The sequence below is a fragment of the Pituophis catenifer genome, unplaced genomic scaffold (assembly GCF_029215685.1).
Source record: "Pituophis catenifer annectens isolate HBS135680 unplaced genomic scaffold, rPitCat1.0.hap2 SCAF_1, whole genome shotgun sequence".
Classification (NCBI taxonomy): domain Eukaryota; kingdom Metazoa; phylum Chordata; class Lepidosauria; order Squamata; family Colubridae; genus Pituophis; species Pituophis catenifer.
In genome coordinates this window covers 77,138,650-77,158,282 of record NW_027256881.1, presented here as the reverse complement: position 1 = coordinate 77,158,282, position 19,633 = coordinate 77,138,650, and the positions used below count along the sequence as shown (strand labels likewise).

The 19,633-nt window shown below is 38.6% G+C and overlaps 1 protein-coding gene across 1 annotated transcript in view; it reads right to left on the bottom strand.

The window, feature by feature from the left end:
• The window catches only part of AGPAT4 (1-acylglycerol-3-phosphate O-acyltransferase 4), a 41,201-nt gene extending 26,551 nt beyond the window's left edge, over window positions 1–14,650 (bottom strand). Inside the window, exons 1-2 of the mRNA XM_070951456.1 lie at window positions 14,473–14,650; window positions 2,516–2,685 (exon numbers count right to left, since the gene is read on the bottom strand). Of these exons, the coding sequence (XP_070807557.1) occupies window positions 2,516–2,685; window positions 14,473–14,650 (348 nt within the window). The remainder of the gene's footprint in view (window positions 1–2,515; window positions 2,686–14,472) is intronic.
• Window positions 14,651–19,633: the final 4,983 nt, after the last annotated feature.

Here is a 19,633-nt window from a genome sequence, read left to right as displayed (position 1 = left end):
GTAAGCAGGGCAATAAAGATTAGGCTAGAAACAACATCAGAATGTTTCCTTCCTGCCTTCCTTACAGGATTAGCCCTGTAAAGTGGAAAAAAACAAAATAAGATTTCTTCCAACAACCAGTTCTCTGAACTGCTTAGAAAGTTAACAACTGGTTCTCCCGAATAGGTGCGAACTGGCTGAATCCCATCACTAGCACTGATGATAGGTAACATCATCAGTGCTAGTAAGGAGTGCTATTGATGTTACTTAGTTTGGATAACGAAACGTCTGCAAGAAAACAAGCACGCTCAGGAAGCACCAAGGATCCCTCAAATGCAGAGTATGTTCGATATCTCTTGCTTCAATCTAGGTTTGATCCTCTGTTTGATTATCTTCTGAGCAAAAGTTTTTCCCATTGCAAGTCTTCTGTTAAAGAATCTTTAATTGAAGCAATAAATCACTGAAGGGCAGGGACCGCGGAGGCTCACATGCGCTCTGCTGAGGTCGGCAGCTCGGTGGCTCGATTCCCGTCAGCGAATAAACAGTGTAGGGAAAAGAAAGCCTCCCCTGATTGCCTACTGCAGGGGTGGACAAATGTGGCTCTTTTACAACCTGTGGACTTCAACTCCCAGAATTCCTGAGACAGCCAACCTTAGCTGTCTCAGGAATTCTGGGAGTTGAAGTCCACAGGTTATAAAAGAGCCACATTTGCCCACCCCTGGCCTACTGGCATTCAGGCACCCCGCAGGTAAGATAACACCGCCCAAAAAAATTCTTTTCACACAGGCAGCCAGTCACTTCGGTGATCCCTGGCTAACACGTGCCATACGCTAAAACAAAAGCAAAACAAAACAAAAACCCTGAAGGGTGAAAATTCCCTACTCCATTATGGCCTTTTCCTTCAAGGGAATGCTATAAAACATGTCATCTTATTTTCATGCTGCCAGACAATGCCTCAAGCATTGTGCAATCACAAGTACAGATTCCTTTCATTTTCATTTTTGCCTTTTAAAAGAGCAAAAAGTTATTTTTTCTTGTGCTATTCTCAAACTTGCCAAATACAAACTCCTGAAACAGACGAAAATTTTATTATAGACTGCATCATTGAAAATACACTGCCTAACAAAATCCCTATTCAAACAATGAGCCGATAAATGATAAACTGTATGATTTTCAAGTTACTCTGTAGCATGAAATAACAAATTCTTCATCTACATCTCATAACACTTTACCCACATTTTCTTTGGTTAAGACATCGAAGGTGTGATTGATTTTGTTGTGATTTAGTATGATATACAAATCAACCCCAAAATATAAACCACAGTTTACAAGGTACATAATATGAGATCAGACCTCACTGGTGGCGTAGTGGCAGGCTCAAGGTTGACTCAGCCTTCTATCCTTCTGAGGTCAGTAAAATGAGGACCCAGATTGTTGGAAGCAATATGCTGATTCTATAAACTACTCAAAGAAGGATATAAAGCACTACATAAGTCTAAGTGCTATTGCTAGTAGTAGTAGTAGTAGTAGTAGTAGTAGTAGTAGTAGTAGTAATTATTAAGATTTATTATGGTCACCTATACCAAAAGACTATGGGTGACTTAAAATTTCAAAACGTCTATTTTCAGAACAATTTCAAACCATACAACGAAAACAGTTATAAACATGACAAATGTGATCATCAAACAATTACACAGTATGGCTGCATAAAAGAGAATCAAAGCAATCAATTTTCTGTTCTGTGTTCTCTTTAATTTTATTTCACTTTTTAAATCAATCTTTCACTATACGACAACTCATTCCAAATAAAATGTTATGATAAACACAGCCAAATCTTTCTCCCTTGAATGAGAGGAATGTGAATGTCTTAACTTTTTACTACTAAAAGTGGGATGTGGACATAATATTATTATTATATCAGTTGCATTCCCTAGCACAGATAGAATTAATATTTTTTTAAAAAATTAGTAAGGTGTTTTTCCTTAATAGCAACATGAAACCAGGTCACTATCTTATACTTTCTTTGATTGATTATTGACATGTGGATCTGGAACATGAGGAGGAATCTTCATGGCAATTATATAAGAGAAGACCATTTAATATATTTATTTCAACTTCTATTTCAGCAAAATCCTAAATGATGTATTATTCTAATGCTCCTAAAATTATATAAATTTAAAATAGTAGTAGGCTTAGTTGTGTTATTTGACCTATTATTTTCCATTTTCCATTTTAATTGGTGAAGAGTCATAGATATGTTTCCCAAAAAATATCAGTCTTCAATTATTCCAGGCAATATTAAATATATTAAATTCTAATTGTTGAACAGATTGAACAAATCATGGGCTGTATCTATCTACTAGACACTATAAGAGTTTCTTTATCCTCCAAATTGCTTCAGTGTTTTAAAGCCAATAAAAAATGGAAATATTGAAGAAAAGACATAAATAAATACCAAATTGGCCATGAAAGCAGTTGTGTTGTATCACACTGGAGAGAAAAAAAGGAATCTGTTAACATGTTAATAAAAACTCACCCCCAGAACCCCAAATTTTTCACAACAGCTCCAACCACAGACAAAGTCGATTTCAAAGTTGTGATTAAGGATGACGATGGCACTCTCACTCCCAAATTTGTGCTTTGGTTGTTGATCCAAATGGAGGGTACAAGTAGTGCCTGACCACCATTCCAGCAACACCACCAACTCTGGAACAAATAACAACAAATGATTAAATAGACATAGTACCTATCAGCTTAAATAGGACAGAATAGTATCTACCTTTTTTGTGAAAGATTATAGTAAATTGCCACACAGACATTTAAAGATGGATTGTGTTAGTATTTGTCTGGATTTCAATCCATTCACACACACACACACACACCAAATTAAATGAGGAATCTTAATTAGATGCTCTTTTACAGCAGAACCTGAGAATTTGTGGTTCACCAGATGTTGATAAATCACAATTCCCAGCAGTTCTAGGGTAAATAATTATGGGAACTTCATTTCAGTAAAAGCTAAAGGACCACAGGTTCCCTGCTTCTGTTTTCTATGATTCATCTTGCTTCCTATACATTGTTTTCTCCAACCTGGTGCCTTCCAAATGTATTAGTTCTATTGTTAAAGTTTCTGAAACAACACATTTGTGGAGAATGCAAAGCTGCAGTCTCAGTATACCTCGAGGGTACAAGATTATAGATACATGCTATAATGCAGGGGTGTCAAACTTGTGTCATCACGGCATCGTCACGTGACGTCTCATGACTTTTCCCCCCTTCACTAAACTGGGCATGGGAGTGGCCAGCATGTGATGCATCTGGCCCACGGGCTGCAAGTTTGACATCCCTGCTGTAATGTATGTAGCAGCAGATTAATTATACAGATAGTCTTTGACTTAGTTCATTTAGTCACCATTGAAGCTACAATGGCACTGAAAAAAGTGACTTATGACTGGTTTTCACGCTTACAATTGTTGCAGCATTCCCATGGTCATGTGATCAAAATTCAGATGCTTGGCAACTGAATCATATTTATGATGGTTGCATTGCCAGTGACACAGAATTATAAAGTAGCATTACAGCTGCAAATTTTTTATGGAGTAACTAAAATCCCAGAAAATAAAGAAATGGTAATAGTATTTGCAGTCTTAATTTTCCTCCTATATTTAAGAAAACACTATCTACTTCTATTTCTTCTTCCTTTTGTTCACAAAATGGGGACATTTAGTTTTTCTATTCCTAATATGGATTTTTTATTAGAAAAAATGTTTTTTTTATGCACAAGATAAATTATTTTTAAAAATAAAATCAGAGGTGATCTTTATTGATAGGAAACCAATGCACAGGAACATGTGGCACAGAATGCTTAGAAACCAGTAAATCCTCAGCCTAAGAAAAAGAAGAATAAGCCTAATGAAGGTAGGTCTGTCTGCTTATTAGAGGAAATGCCTGGTAATCTATCAATTCAGGCAAAAAGCTTTTCTCAAACAGTAAAGGCCAAGAAGTCATGTTTTTAAAACATAAGAAGTGCTATTGTTTACTTAGTAAAATACCTGCCATTGTCAATGGAATTGACAAGAAAAGGCCTTTTCTTGTCAACTCCATTGATAATGGCAGGTATTTTTTAGTTTGTATGGGTTATATGAAAAAATTACCATTTTTCATACCATATATTACCATATATTTGCATCCTGCTAACAGAGGCACAATAATGTAAAAAAGACAAAATGGTTTAAAGGTAAAATCTTATTAACTATTATGTTAACATATCCACCATTGGGTTGTTTTAGAAATTAGACTCAAACATCTTCATAGTTCTCCCATGTGTTGAATGAATTATTGAGCTGAACTCTTGTTATCAGTTCATTATCCATTGGTCAGAGCACATTTATGAAAAGCTGAAAATAGAACAAAGTATCCTGCAAAAGACACCAAACTCATTTCCTTTATCAATGATGACCTGGGATGCAGGGTAAGACCAAAACAAAACAGTCCAATCAGAACACATAGCAGGCCTTACAGCAAGAGCAAATTTAAAACATAAGATTTCATGATTTGTTCAGTCAAATGCACATTAAGCTAAAAAAGGATCAAAATAATTAGATTTTAGGCCATAAACTATGAAAATCAAGAACAGTGGCTAGGCAACAACCTTAAAACACTGAGCCAATGAAGCACAAAATCCAGGGCTCAAGGGCATATTTAAAATGATTTTGAAATCATGTGTTGCCATGATTTTAGACTGAGATGGATAGAGCCCCTTATTGGATATGTCATGTCTCTCTTTGTCTGCGATTTGTATTGTATAGAATGACTGTATCCCCATTTGTTCTGTTTTGCATTGTTTTTTTTTAAATGTTTGTTTATTGTTTTTATTTTAGCATTATTGGCTGAGGAATTCTGTGTCAGGCACAAAGAATCAGGATCAATCGTAAGGTTGCAGCATAGAACATTTATTCAAGTCTATACACAAGAATCTTGTCAACTAAAGTTCAAGACTAAATTGGCATTAGATAAAGTCAAAGGAATTCAGGAGGGGTTGGACTTGGAGCGCTTGTGGGAATGTAAAGACTCTAAAATAATGACATGCTTAACACCCTCCCCCAGCTCTGTCTGCTCTTCTACTTACATTCTGTGAGTTGAAGTCCACACAACTTTACCACTGCCATGTTTGAAAATCCCTGCTCTAACAGAATGTTCTCTAAGAGCAACTCATTAACTGAAGCAGCTGCTATCACTCTTAACACTTATACTCTTTCAGACCTCTGTGGTGCATTGACACTTCATTGTCTTCTATTTTGAAATTCAAACTGGCTCAGCTTTTAATTTCTGGACTGACCTACTGGCTATTTTTCTGTGAGTCCTTTTAGATCTCAGGCTAAGTATGCTTTTATCCTTCCCAATGCCAATCCCACTCAGAACAGAGGAAAGAGGAGAATTAAGTATGTTGCCAATATTGCAAATTATATTCATTATTTTCAAAAATGATATGTGATTGATAGATGATAGATAGATGATAGTTATAGATGATAGATAAATAATGATTGATATAGATAAATAGACAGACAAACAGACAGACTAAAGAAGGGATTCATCTAGCTAAAATATGCTTGTGCATATTTGCCTGAGCATCAGCATTTTTCTAAGAAAAATTACTATTTTGTGCTACAAATAATAATTTGGTGCTTTGTTTTTAAGCATCCAGTGAGAGTTTAATAATCTTTTTGGCATTGTATTCAAAACAAAACCGGCAAAACAAATACTGCAGCATGCAATGTTTCTATGCAAGGTGCCAGACAACCATTCATATCTTCCTCCACAATATCCCAATTCATTTTCTACCCATCTGTTTTTCCAGGGTTATCCCAAAGTCAGTCAACATTCTGTGCCTTCCTTCCCACTTTAGCTTTCTTTCCTTAAGCATTTTTGTATGATGACATCATGTCTTAGGCATGAAAACCACCTGGTGACTTTGGGCCAGACACTCTCTCTCAGGGATGCTGAAGTATTAGACATGTTTGTCGCCTTGAGTTATTTATAAAAACAATAAAGACGGGATATAAATAAATAAATCTTGAGGTTCCCCAAAACCTCTGTTTTGTGTGCATATATAACATTCATGATATAAAAGTAAGAGCCTGAATCTCGGAAAAATGACAGATGCTGCTTTTGTATCTGGGAATTCAAATTTGGATGGCCTGAATTTTTTTTATCATAAACACCACTTGATAATTTTAATTGGAGGGAAATATATAGCAATTCTCCTTGCATTCCCTGAGTCTCAATATTCTCTTTCAGTCTTGGAAGGACAAATATAGAGAAGAAAATATCAATGTCCATCTCAATTTCTTTCTCAACCATGGAAAGCAAGGGGGAAGATAGAAATTTTCCATCCATTCCTGCAAACTGGAATATCAAAGGTATAACCACTACTGCTTGATTTCTTGGAGACCCCTATCTCATAGCCTTCCAGGGTAAAAGAAAGGAATTTTCTATTAACTTCTTTGTGGATCAATAAGCTCTATCCTTGATACCGAGATGTGATGAATAAATTAAAAGAATCACATGTTAATTCACATTTTTTCATAAGAATGCAAAAGGACATCCCTCTTAAAACGTTGGGGGGGGGTTTACTATTTATTTTCTCTGCATCACAGACACAAAGCTATTTGTTCAGCTTGGATGGTTCTGTGCAAGCAAAAAATTCACACAGAAGAATATCTTAATTTGAACCATACCTTTTTGTTATATAACACTAGGCCAATCCTAGCACAGATTGTAAAAGTACAACATGAGATCCTGTTTATATGTGGATCTTACTCTTCTTTCACTTTGTTTTATTAATCATTTTGTGCTGAACTGTTTACATTCTTCAGTGGTGTGTTAACATTTTGAAATTGCTTCATTGAACTTGCCACACCACAGATGCTCTTTCCCTTTCCTTAACAAGTAGGTTTGACTATGTCCTATTTGAGCCCAGTTAATGGGGAATTTGGGAGGCATGAGGGTTCAGCCATTAAAGAAGCTGAGATTGTCATTGGTTCCAGATCCAAGGGTTGTGCAATGGGACAAGCTCCAGTAACTTGCCCCAGCTGCTGCCTACCTAGCAGTTCAAAAGTATGCAAATATAAGTAGATAAATAGGTACCATCTCTGTGAGAAGGTAGCAGCATTTCGAGCACCTTGGTGTATAGTCATGCTAGCCACATGACTATGGAAGCGTCTTCAGACAACACTGACTCCCCCGTCTAAGAAACAGAAATGAGCATCACTTCCTAGAGTCAGACATGACTGGACAGGGGAAACCTTTACCATGGAACATGCAATCATACTTTACGTATTTTAAGCAGAATTGGGGATTTAAAAAAGAAAACCTGTACACTTCTGAGAAATGAACTTGTTTGAAGTGGCAAAGGAACTGACAATCAAAACAGAATAACATTATTTCAATTTGGAGACTTTCAAATTACTTGAAAAGTATTTACAGCATCAGAGCTTCTTCCCCCAAAATATATTCCAAGTAACAATACAACTTAAAGTGTTGCATGGATGGTGCATCTCCACAATTTTACGAGTTGTGTAAAGTCTGCACAGTTCATGGGGAAGGGAGATTATATGTAACTTGATTAGCTATGAGCTATAATATACAGCCATTACTTTCAACAGTGAGGTTCTTTATAGTAAAAGACAGTGAAATTCATTTGTGCCACAATGTTCTTGTCAATCAAAATAAATTTTTAAGGGACTGCTACAACAGAACAAAAGGAGCTCTAAATTTCTCTCTTAAATCAAGTAACAGGAAAAGAAGAAATTAAATTGTATCAGCAATGTACTGGAGCTTGTACAACCATTGCTTCCTTATTTATTTATTTTAATTTACTGATTCTATTCACTATTGATTACCAATAAATTGCAAATAAATGAAAGGAACAGATGAAAAAAAGAATTCAATTAGTCAGTGAAACATAAGATTAGTAGGTTCAGATTACTCCGCAATCTTAGAGCCATATTAATTGCAAATCTCTTGGGCTCATGTCTACTGACAATTGTTTATGCCAAGTACCTTCACTATTATCCAGGAAGAAAACAACATACAGCAGAGCTTCCCACAAACAGTATCTATTGGGAGTGGGCAGCCATAACAAATATAAGTAAATAAATAACAATAAAAGTGTCACATTGTAGTTAAAAAAATCCAAATACAAATTTGGATAGCCTTGTCTTCTTTTTAAAATATACCTTAGATCAGGGGTCCCCAACCTTTTGGACCTCAGAGACCACTAAATTCATAATTTTAAATCCCGCGGACCACTAATATGATCTGCCTAATGACCAGCTGGGTGGGTGTGGTAAGGTGGTCATGTGACTGGATAGGTGGGGCCAACTTGATGTCACTCACATCGAGGGGTGCCTCACCGGCCTCTACTCACCCCTCCCATCCAAACCACTCCTTGCCTGCCCACCTGGGCTCCTTAGGTCCCAATAGGAAGCAGTTGTTGGAGCTATGCGGCCACCACGAGAAAGAGTTGGCAAAACAGCTGGCTCAGTTCAAATTGGATCTGACAAAGAAGGAGGCTCAGCAGAAGCACCTCACTGAGGACTAGGAGCATAAGCTTTCCAAGCAAAGGGAGGACCTGCAGGAGTGCAAGTCCAGGTCCGGCACCTGGAGGCTCAGTGGGCTCAGATGGTCAGCCAGTTCCAGGCCATGATGCAGTCCCACTGGAACAAGGCCCTCTGGCTCTTTGCCACCAGCGGTACTTCCCTCCAACCTTCGCCCAAAGCCCCACACCAGGAGGCTGAAGCAGACCCCAAGTCAGAATTTCTGCCCCCTCCAACCCACACAAAAAGACCCAAAGGGGGAGACTCTCTGCAGCAACACAAGCGTTCATTGCACATATCTGGCCAGGGGACATAGTTTGAGGACCCCTGATTTAGTAAAATATAAAAAATGCAAATAATTTTTCTGCGGACCTCCAAAATTTTCTCGTGGACCACTAGCAGCTTACGGACCACCAGTTGGTGACCACTGTCCTAGAACACGGGTGTCAAACTTGCCATGTCACATTGCCACCACATGAGGTTTCATGACATTTCCCCCATTTGCGGAGCTGGGGTTGGCGTCGCTTACACATGACGCATCCAGCCCACCTGCTGCCGGTTTGACACCCCTGCCTTAGATGTATACTTCAATCATCGCCTCAATGTATCTCCAGAGCTCTTCCACAGCTGAACCAATTCCAACAACAAGAGCAATGCTGGGCCTGTGAAGAATGCAATTTTCTGACAGTGAGAACTTTCACCCCATGGTGAAAAGCCTCCCACTTCCTTTCTCCAAAGTCAAGGAAGCTATGGTGTCACCATTTTATTTTTATTTGAACAGAGAAATATCACTGAAGTTCCCACTCTAGGGAGTGACTCCACAAAAACAAAAACAAATAGGGGGAAGGGAAGCACTGTCTGGATGCTTCTTCTACTGGTCAGTTAGTGTTGTGGGCTGTCAGCAGCCTGTGCAACTAGTAGCTGATTCCGACAGTGAGGAGGCTGGTGTGGTGCTGCGCCAGCAGCCTGTGCAGCTGTCACTCGAGTCAGACAATGAGGAGGCTGGAGAAGATGTGGTGCCAGAGGCGGGGTTTCAGCCAGGGCTTTCAGAACCTCCAGAAGCTCCCATAAGTAAAGAGGAAGAAGAGGAGGAGCCTTTTCTCGATGCACGGGCGTGCAGAACTGCCAAAAGGCAGGAGTGGCTCCTCAGGAGGAGGTTTCCTTGAGAGTAAGGTTTGGGGCTAATTGGCCACTCCCTTAGCCTATTTAAGGAGGAATGCCGACTGAAGCAATTTGTAGGGAACAACTTTAGTTCACTCTCATTCACGTCTGAATTCTCTGTAAATTGCTTCTGAGCTTTCTGCCAACCATAGTAAGATTACGATTATTTATTCTTTGGTTTCTTGTAGGCTGTTAAGAAAGTTTATTAACAGCCTTTGTTTGAAAAAGACTGATTTAATTTAGTAAACTAAGGTTTGTACAGACTTTATGTGTGCTGGGTTCTTTGGGATCTGTAGCTGGGGCAGAACAGTTAGTGTCGGCAGTGCTCAGCTTGTAAAGGGTACTAGAAAGTTACAAAAATAGCATCAGTGATGACACTCACAGGTCTTCTGAACTTGAATGATTATGCAACTGTATATCACAGTATATCACAGAAGTGAGTACAGCCCCTCACATTTTGTAAATAAGCAGTGTTGTCACATTAAAATATGAGGGGGTGTACTCACTTCTGCGATATACTGTAACCCTTTGTACTATTATTGCATTAAAAAAATTTACAAAATGACTAAGAAAAGTCAAGATAATTTGTTATAGCATCTTTCCTAAACATTTATACTTCTGTGACAAATCAAAATACCTGCTTGTAATCAAAGACAAAACATTGAAAACTCTACATGAACTTAATCCCAAACTCTTGGCTAGGTAGCTCACATGCTTGTCATACACAATTAAGTATCAGTGTTTGGTTCTCTATCAATATGCAAGGTTATAAATTCTGGCTTGTTTTAGAGCAGGCCATATCTCTGCTTTTGAACGAGTCTTGACAGAATGATTCCCTACAATATAAATCATTATACTTGTAATAACGCACAATTTTCCAGAAACCTGGATTATTATGTTGAAAACAATCCATCCAAATGAGAGAAGACTAGAGAATCAGTTGTAAAATGCTTCTTAAAATATAAACTGATAGCACAATACTGTATGTTTAATCAGACTTAAATCTCAGTGAATTTATCTTCTTCTAGGATAGCAAACGTGGGATTATAGCTTAAACATTCTTGATTCAGATACATTTTATACTAGATAATTTGAAAGGGTTATAAAGTATTTTAATCAAATATAAATGACCCATTTTCTTTAAAAACTATTTATTCTGATATTGTTAGGGGAAGAAGGATTTATGATTCTTCTCCTAATTTCTGTAATTGTTTAAAAAAAAACCCTGAAGCACAGCAGAAATAGTTTCTTATTCTCTCCAGGGATAGAATTAGCATAAAAACTATCTCCTCTGAACAATCTCTCTTCATTAGTGATTACTCTTTCTTATTAACAAAGTCTTTATTAATAAGTATACATCCCTAGGGAGGCTCACGAGACGCATTTGCTGGGTTGACAAGCAAAGCAGAATAACAAGTTCATAAAAAAGGATGCATTTAAGGAAAAGCATATTGCCATAATGTTCACTTCTTTGAGTTTCAGTCGAGTACTGGTTTTTAGGAGGGCGAGAGAAGAGGAGATGATATGAGAAGTAGAAACCTATGGTTGGCTTTTTTAGTTTAGGGCAGGGGTCAGCAATCTGTGGCTCCGGAGCCACATGCGGCTCTTTGGGCCCTCTGCTGTGGCTCCCTATCGGGTGATCCTACCACTGGCTGGCCCCACCCCTCGTCCTCCCCTCCCAGTCACTCCTCGCCTGGCCTGAGAAGGTAAGGGCGATGGGGGAAGGAGAAGCGACCAGGGCAGAGATCGAGAGATACAGAGAGAAGGGGAGAGAGAGAGACAGAGAGAGATACAGAGAGAGAGGGAGGGAGGGGGGAGGGAGGGAGGGGAGAGAGATATATGTCAAAAGGGTTTTGTGGTTCCCGGTGTTTTTTAACAACTGGTTTTCTGCCCTAATGACCGGCTGGGTAGGCGTGGCTAGGGTGGGTGTCATGTGACTGGTGGAAGTGAGTGACATCGAGTTGGCCATGCCCACCCAGGTATTGTGGCTCCCAGTGTTTTCTTTTCTGTGGGAAATGGGTCCAAATGCTTAAGGTTTCAGACCCCTGATTTAGGGGAACTAAACTTCCCTAAACTCCACTGAAGATGTTACCTAGCCTAGTAACGAAATGTTTGGAAATCAACCCACAAGCTCGAAGAACAAACCTTCACCCTCACAAATATACATATAAGTCCTAATTTTTTAAAAAATCAGATCAAAAAGAAACCAGAGTCTGTAAAACACAAGGAATTTCCAAAGGGAAATTACACCAAGACCATAGGGGATTTTAGAGGCTTGTTGTTGGATGTTCTTAAGTAATACTTACTCTACAGATAATCCTCGATTTACAGCTACAATTGGGACTTGAACTGCCATCACTAAGCAATGTGGTCATTAAGCGAGTTGCACTTGATTTTACAACTTTTCTGCCAGTGTTATTTGTTCAGTGTATCACTGTGGTCATTAAATGAATCCAATTTCCCCCCATTGAGTTTGCTTGTCAGAAGCCCCTAAATCAGTGATGGCTAACCTTTTTACTGTTGAGTGCCAAAAGTGGAGGGAGTGCGGGGGGATTGTGTGCGTGCGTGCCCGCACCCATAGTTCAATGTGGCCCACCCCCTTGCACATGTGTGCGCAACCCCCCGCGTGTCCCCCACTTTTGGCACGAGATACCACAGTGGGCCCGGTAGGCCCATTTTTGCCCTCCCCATTCTCTAGAGGCTTTCTAGGAGCCTGGGGAGAGCAAAAACAGCCTTCCCCACCGCCCCAGAGGCCCCCCCGGAGGCCAGAAACAGCCCATTTCCCAATGTCCGGTGGGCCCGGAAGGCCAGAAAATCAGGTGGCCGGCACGCACATATGCGCTGGAGCTGAGCTAGGGCAACGCTCATGTGCCCACAGATATGGCTCCGCATGCCACATGTGGCATGCGTGCCATAGGTTTGCCATCATGGCCCTAGATACATGGCAATTATGTGACCGTGGGACATTTCAACTATGGTAACTATATGCTGATTGCCAAGTGCCTGACTTTAGATCATGTGACCACAGGGACACTGCAATTTTTAAGTGTGAAGACCAGTTGCAAATGTGAGGATCAATCTTAAATCACTTTTTTGATGCCTTTGGAAGTTTGGAATGAGTTGTTAAGTCATAAATTGAGGGCTACCTGTATTTACTATCATTAATACAAATGATATTAGTATTATCTAAGCAGTTATGGGAAGATTTATGAAAGCAGGATGCAAATAATGACAATGTACATAAGCAATTATAAAAAGAAGGGAGAGGAAAAAACACTACTTTGGCCAACTGAAACTAATGTTTATGACGAAAAGGGATGACATGCCTTAAGAACAATGTATTGTATTCATTCTATATTTAAAGGACTACACGTTCCCTATACACAAAGAGAAGAAATGGATATAGCTGAGTGAGAGCCATACCATTAATGAAATTCAACACTGATTCTACTCATCCTGTTCAAGCAAACAGAGAAGAATTATCAGCAGGAAGAGCAGTCAATTTTGACCAACTAGCAAGGGCATGCTATCACTTTAGGGGTAGAGACACACTGGAAAGTTTGAGAACATGTGGTGGGGTATTTTATCTTAGGATGCTCTCTACATTTTTAATGGGACTTTTGTGAATCCCCCCAACATTGCTAGAAATAAATATGATGGTAGAGGCTGAACTTTGCTTGAAGCAGACCTTTCAAGGGGAAAGCAGTGAGTTAGATTATTTAATAAGGAAAATTCTGGGGACATGTTGTTGCTTGTCAGAAAAATTAAGGAATTGTAAGAAATCGAGCATAGACAATGAACTACGTTTTCAGGGAGAAGCTGTGATAAAGTCAAGGAACAATAACTGTTAGCAGATCTAGAGAAACTCTGCAACAAAGTGTACTTGAATAAAAGAATGCCTCTACAAGTAGTCCTCAACCTATAACCATTCATTTAATGGTTCAAAGTTAAGCCGGTGCTGAAAAAAGTGACTTACAACCAGTCCTTGCCCTTAGAACCATTGCAGTGTTTCCATGAACGCACAATCAAAATTTGGGTGGTTGACATCCAGCATGTATTTACAATGGTTGGAGCATTCTGGGGTCACATGATCACCACTTGTGATCTTCCCAGGGGGCTTCTGACAATCAAAATCAATGGGGAAAATCGTATTCATTTAACAACCATGATTTGCTAAATGAATGCAGCAGAAAGGTCATAAAAACAGACACAACTCTCTTAATATTGTTTAGTGATGGAAATTCTAGTCCCAATTGTACTCTTCAGTTAAGGATTACCTGCATTGCAAAAGAAGCAATAAAAACATTTGACTATACTTTTGAGTGTTGGCAAGTCTTTCTTTTCTTTTTTTTAAAGAAAAAATATATATATGGATTTGGAGGTCCCCTTCCATGAAAAACACTTCCTCGGAAAAGTTCTGCAGTATCCTTACTATTCTGCTAGTGCACCATCTATCTGTGTAGCTACCTTTTAGTCATATTTCTCAATAATTAACTTTAGAGCAGCCAAACTCACATTAGTATATGTCCAAGGAAGGAAAGAGAATTTGCACAAAAGAAAAATGAAAAAAACCAAGTTCCTTATTAATAAGTGTTCTAAGAAATGATCTTCTCTTCCAGGACTGCATTTCTAAAAGCATTTCAGTAAAACATCTTTTTTTTTCCACATTTAAAATCTGCCTGCCCTAAATAACACTATTTGTTAAAACAAAGGTAAGAATATAAAAACATCTTACGGCTTGAAAGAGAATATGACAGCTTGCAGTTGATTTTTCTGAAAAGTTGCTTGTTGAATGGCCAGAGAATTAGCGTGAAGAGTTGAATGAAGTTGATTATCAGTCCTGACACTATAAATACATAACTGATAATAAGATGACAAATGAATTGAGACTTCACAAATCCAATGATGTCCATAGCTTAAGGCAGCAAGGCAAATCTTCCAGAAAAGGAGAGAACAGTGCTCAAATTTGGAACGGTAACTGTGGAAAGACAAGAGAACCGTAAGGTTAGAAATAATCCACATGGAGTCTCTACATTGCTTTCATTATCTTTTTACTTTAAATTGCCCTCCCCTAAATAACTATTACTTCTAATTTAAAAGTAGTTTAAAGAAATGCATGAAAACACATAAGCTGAAACAAACACCTGTCTGTAAAGACAATATGAAGAAGGAATCTACGATGTGCAAAGAGCAGGAATATATTATATAGCTGCTTGCTCAAACTCCCCACCTTTCTATAGAATTAAACATTTCAGTTTAAAAATATGATATTTGTTAACAAGTTCAAAAAAAGAAGTGTCTTATTCACAGCAGTAATAAGTACAGGGCCTGTAAAAGCTTGGAAAGTGTGATTTGATTAAAAAAAAAAAACCCTTTCAAAATATGCTTCTTTGCTGCCAAGATCAAAATATGCTAAACTGCAGTGTTACTTGGAAAATTATAGGTCAATTCTGACAGATTTTTAAAAATTGACCAATCATTTAAAATTGACTGACTTCAGGTTTTAAAAATTCTACTTTAGATATTTCTAAATGCTTCTATTACTCTTTCCAACAATAAAAAAGAAATATTTTGTATTCCTTTTCCAGTTTAACTCAGGGAATTTTTCAAAAACTTACATGTGCTATTTGAGCAAAGCATCAGATCCTATTATTGCTACTATCAACCCTTCATAACTGGCAAAGTCCCCCAGATGACTTTCAAGCCTAAAAACAGTCTCCCCAGCTTCTAATCCAGTGCCTTGGATGACTATTCAAAATTACACTCTTGTGAATGCTGTGTCTATTTATCAGTAAGTCCAGCCCTAGGATTCAAACCACAAACACAACTCGGAGAGTGTTACAAATGCTTTCAGTGGTGAAATCCGAAATTTTTTACTACCGGTTCTGTGAGTGTGGCTTGTTAAGCGTGGCAGGGGAAGGATATTGCAAAATCCCCATTCCCTCCCTACTCCAGGGGGAAGGATATTGCAAAATCTCCATTCCCACCCCAATCTGGGGCCAGCCAGAGGTGGTATTTGCTGGTTCTCCGAACTACTCAGAATTTCCGCGATCAGTTCTCCAGAACCTGTCAGAACCTGCTGGATTTCACCCCTGAATGCTTTCCCTGAGTTGCATAAATTCAAGTCTACATGACTTTATGATACCTATAGAAACTGAATGAATAAACATCATAATGCCAGAAAATCAACACACGTTTAAAAGAAAACTGAATTGTCTGAAATTTTAGTTCTTTTAAAGTAATTTATTAGTTAATAGTGGCTCCATCCTAACTCAGAACTATCAGAGAAACTTCTCTTTCAGCTCACTTTCTCAGGTGCCACCAGAATTCTTTGAAATTGTGAAACAGATTTACTTTCTGAAGCAAAACACAGTAGTTGTCCAAATTATGAGGTTGCATGGTAAGGATTAGGGAAGAATCTGGTAAACCTACCTTTAAGTGACTGACATTTTGCTAACGTAGTAAAAAGAAATACACCGTAGTAAAAAGGGATATACTATAAATGAAATTAATTACTGAAATTGGAATATTATTTATTCTTTTATTATATTCAGTATTTGGTACTGAATATGCTCTATGGACAGATTATTTGGGCAATTATTTTTATTTTTATTTTATTTTTAGGCAATTATTATTTGCAGACATCTGCCTTCCCTAAATCTATTGTTTTAGTTTTATAAGAGGAGGAATAAAGATGCAAACTGTTCAGGAACTGCAAACAAGAGAAACATTTGGCATAGTTCTCAATAACTTTTTTTAAAAAATAGCTGGGCATCCAATTAGCGATCCTCATTTTTTCACTTTTTAATGCTTTATTTTGGCTTTGTTAACAGTCCTCATTGCTGAACCAAACTTTTCTAGAACCAATATAATGAATATGTTCTCTTCCCATATTATGTATATACTATATTACAATATATCGGATACATAGTATTTTTGACATAATATTGACATCCTAAGAATAAATCAGACAGGGTAAGGATGCTCAAGACCAGGGGTGTTAAAATTCAATTTCATTGAGGGCTTCATGATGGTTGTGTTTGACCTTGGGGGGCTGGGAGGGTGGGCATGGCCGGGTTGACGTGGCCAGGGTGGATGTGATCAGCTCAATGTCACTCATATCGGGGGTACCTGTGGTGGCCAAGTGCCAAGGCAGAACTTCCCTCAGACCCTCACTTTCATGATAATCTTCCTTCCTTCCTTCCTTCCTTCCTTCCTTCCTTCCTTCCTTCCTTCCTTCCTTCCTTCCTTCCCTTCTTTTTCCTCCCCTCTTCATTCTCCTTTTTTCTTCCTTCCTCTTTCCTTATTTTTCTTTCCTTGCTCTCTTCCCATCTTTCCTTCTTTTTCTTTGCTTTCTTCTCTCCCTTTCTCCTTTCCTGTCCCTTCTTGCATGCTCAAATGCAAAAGGGGAAACATTTCTCCATTTGTTTTTATTTATTTATTTATTGGTTCGATTTATATGCCACCCTTCTCCGGAGACTCAGGGTGGCTTACAATGCGTTAAGCAATAGCTTTCATACTTTTGTATATACCTGCTTAGTAGGGCTTTCAGCCTCCCCTAAGCGGTGTTCTTTTTTATACAAAGTCAGCTTATTGCCCCCACAATCCGGGTCCTCATTTTACCTACCTCGAAAGGATGGAAAGCTGAGTCAACCTTGAGCCTGGTGAGATTTGAACTCACACTAATTGCAGGTAGCTGGTGCTACTTATCAGCACTTTAGTCTGCTGCGCCACCAAGGCTCTCACCAAGGTTGTGTTTTTAGTTTGTTTGCTAGCCCTCTGCCAGCAAAAATGGAGCTCTGTTTTTGCTGGCAGAGACACTAGGGACTGGTTCTTTGTTGTTTCCTGGGTGGCCCATGGGCCGGATCTGGCCCACGGGCCTTGCGTTGGACACCCCTTTCCTGAAATCTTGCCATTTAGTGGGACTTCACAAGTGTGTCTTTTCTGTGGCTGCTCCTACAATGTGGAATATCCTGCCTCCCCCCATGTGATTTGACAAGGCCCCACCCTCATTAAGACCTGGCTTTTTACCAAGGATAAGATTGTAGAGATAGAAGTATGGAATGAGAACAATTGGAGCTTGCTGTAGGGTATCCCAAAAGGACGATTAAAGTACAGGGTTTTTGTTTTTATCACTTTATTGGTTTACTGTTTTATGACTTTTTTTATAGCCATTGGTTTTATTGATGCTGTGAGGATCCCAGAGTTGCTTAAGATGGGCAGCCATATAAATCCTTTAAATAAATAAACAATACATTATTAGAAAAACCTAGTTGTTAAAATGATGAGAATATCATTTTCTAATATTACCAGGGATGCTGTAGGGTGCACTTCTGGTAAGTATGAAGTCAAGAGCTTCCTACAATAGGAAGGCTGAAGTCAAGTGTTTGTGGAAATCCAATTTAAGAGTTGTAAATAGTTGGGCAGGAATTGGCAGAGGTTTACAAGTTATAAGCATGCAATAGGAACAACAATGCCAAAAGCACTTAAACGTCATCTGTGCTTTGAAGAGTTTGAAGCGGAAGATAAAGTTTGAAAAAAGAAAGATAACAGAGACCAGGTACTGCACTGTTCCTCCTCATGTTATTTTCTTCTACTGACCATACTAAGACAACACAAAGAAAAATAGTTCCATCATTCATTGCTAACATTTTAAGGATTGAATGCTTCTTGTGCATGAATAATAATAACTTCATTGTCATTGTACGTGTATACAGAGTATACCCATACAACGAAATTCACTTAACACCCAAAGACCAGGCCCAACAAACATAACAATCCCCAAACATCCCCCCACCCACCACAAATTCCCCACCCCTAAACCACCCAAACATCCACACAACAGACCAAGTAATGCTGTCCAACAGCTCACTGATGGTGGCCCTTTAGTTCATTGTTGAGTGCAATTATAACTCTGGGATAAAAACTATTCAGAAAATATGCGGTCTGAGTTTTAATTGTTCTGTATCTTCTGCCAGAAGGCAACAGTACAAAAAGATTGTAACCATAAATCAGATTTGGATTGAAGGAGAACGATCTCTGGGTAAAACTCATATGTTTGATGAGTGACACGGTATGTGACATGGTATTGCATGTGAATCAAATTTAATAGAAAATTAAGCCAGCCAAGCAATGATTTTAAACACTCCCAATTTATATCACAGGAATATAATTCATACAGGTAGTCCTTGACTTACAACCACAATTGAGCCCAACATTTCTGTTGCTAACCGAGAAATTTGTTAAGTGAGTTTTGTCCTACTTTACCACCTTTCTTGCCACATTTGTTAAGTGAATCACTGCGTTGTTAAGTTAGTAACACAGTTGTTAAATAAATCTTACTTCCCCATTGACCTTGCTTGTCACAAAAGGGGATCCCATGACCCCTGGACACTGATTCTGTCATAAATATGAGTCAGGTGCCAAGCATCTGAATATAAATCACATGATAATAGGGCTGCTGCAACAGTTGTAAGTGTGAAAAATGGTCGTAACTCCCTTTTTTCAGTGCTGTTGTAACTTTGAATGGTCACTAAACGAACTGTTGTAAGTCGAGGACTATCTGTAGTTCATTAATCTACAGGAAGGTATGTGATCTTTCTGTTAGACTTAAGCATACATTTTTCTTTAGAAGAAGAGTGGTTATGTTTTCTGATAGTAGAGTAGGTTGGAAATATAATTGCACCATTCAGAACAAATTACCAGCAGAAAGATTACATGTCTCCCACATAAATGAACAGTAAAGTGGTAGAACTAGTGGTAAAATGTAAAATTTGTTACTACTGGTTCTTTGGGCATGGCTTGGTGGTGGGGTAATGTGACTGGGTGGGCATGGCCCTCTTCGACCGAAGAGGTTGTAGAAAAAATGCTTTTAAAAGGCTCTGATGATCCCAGCT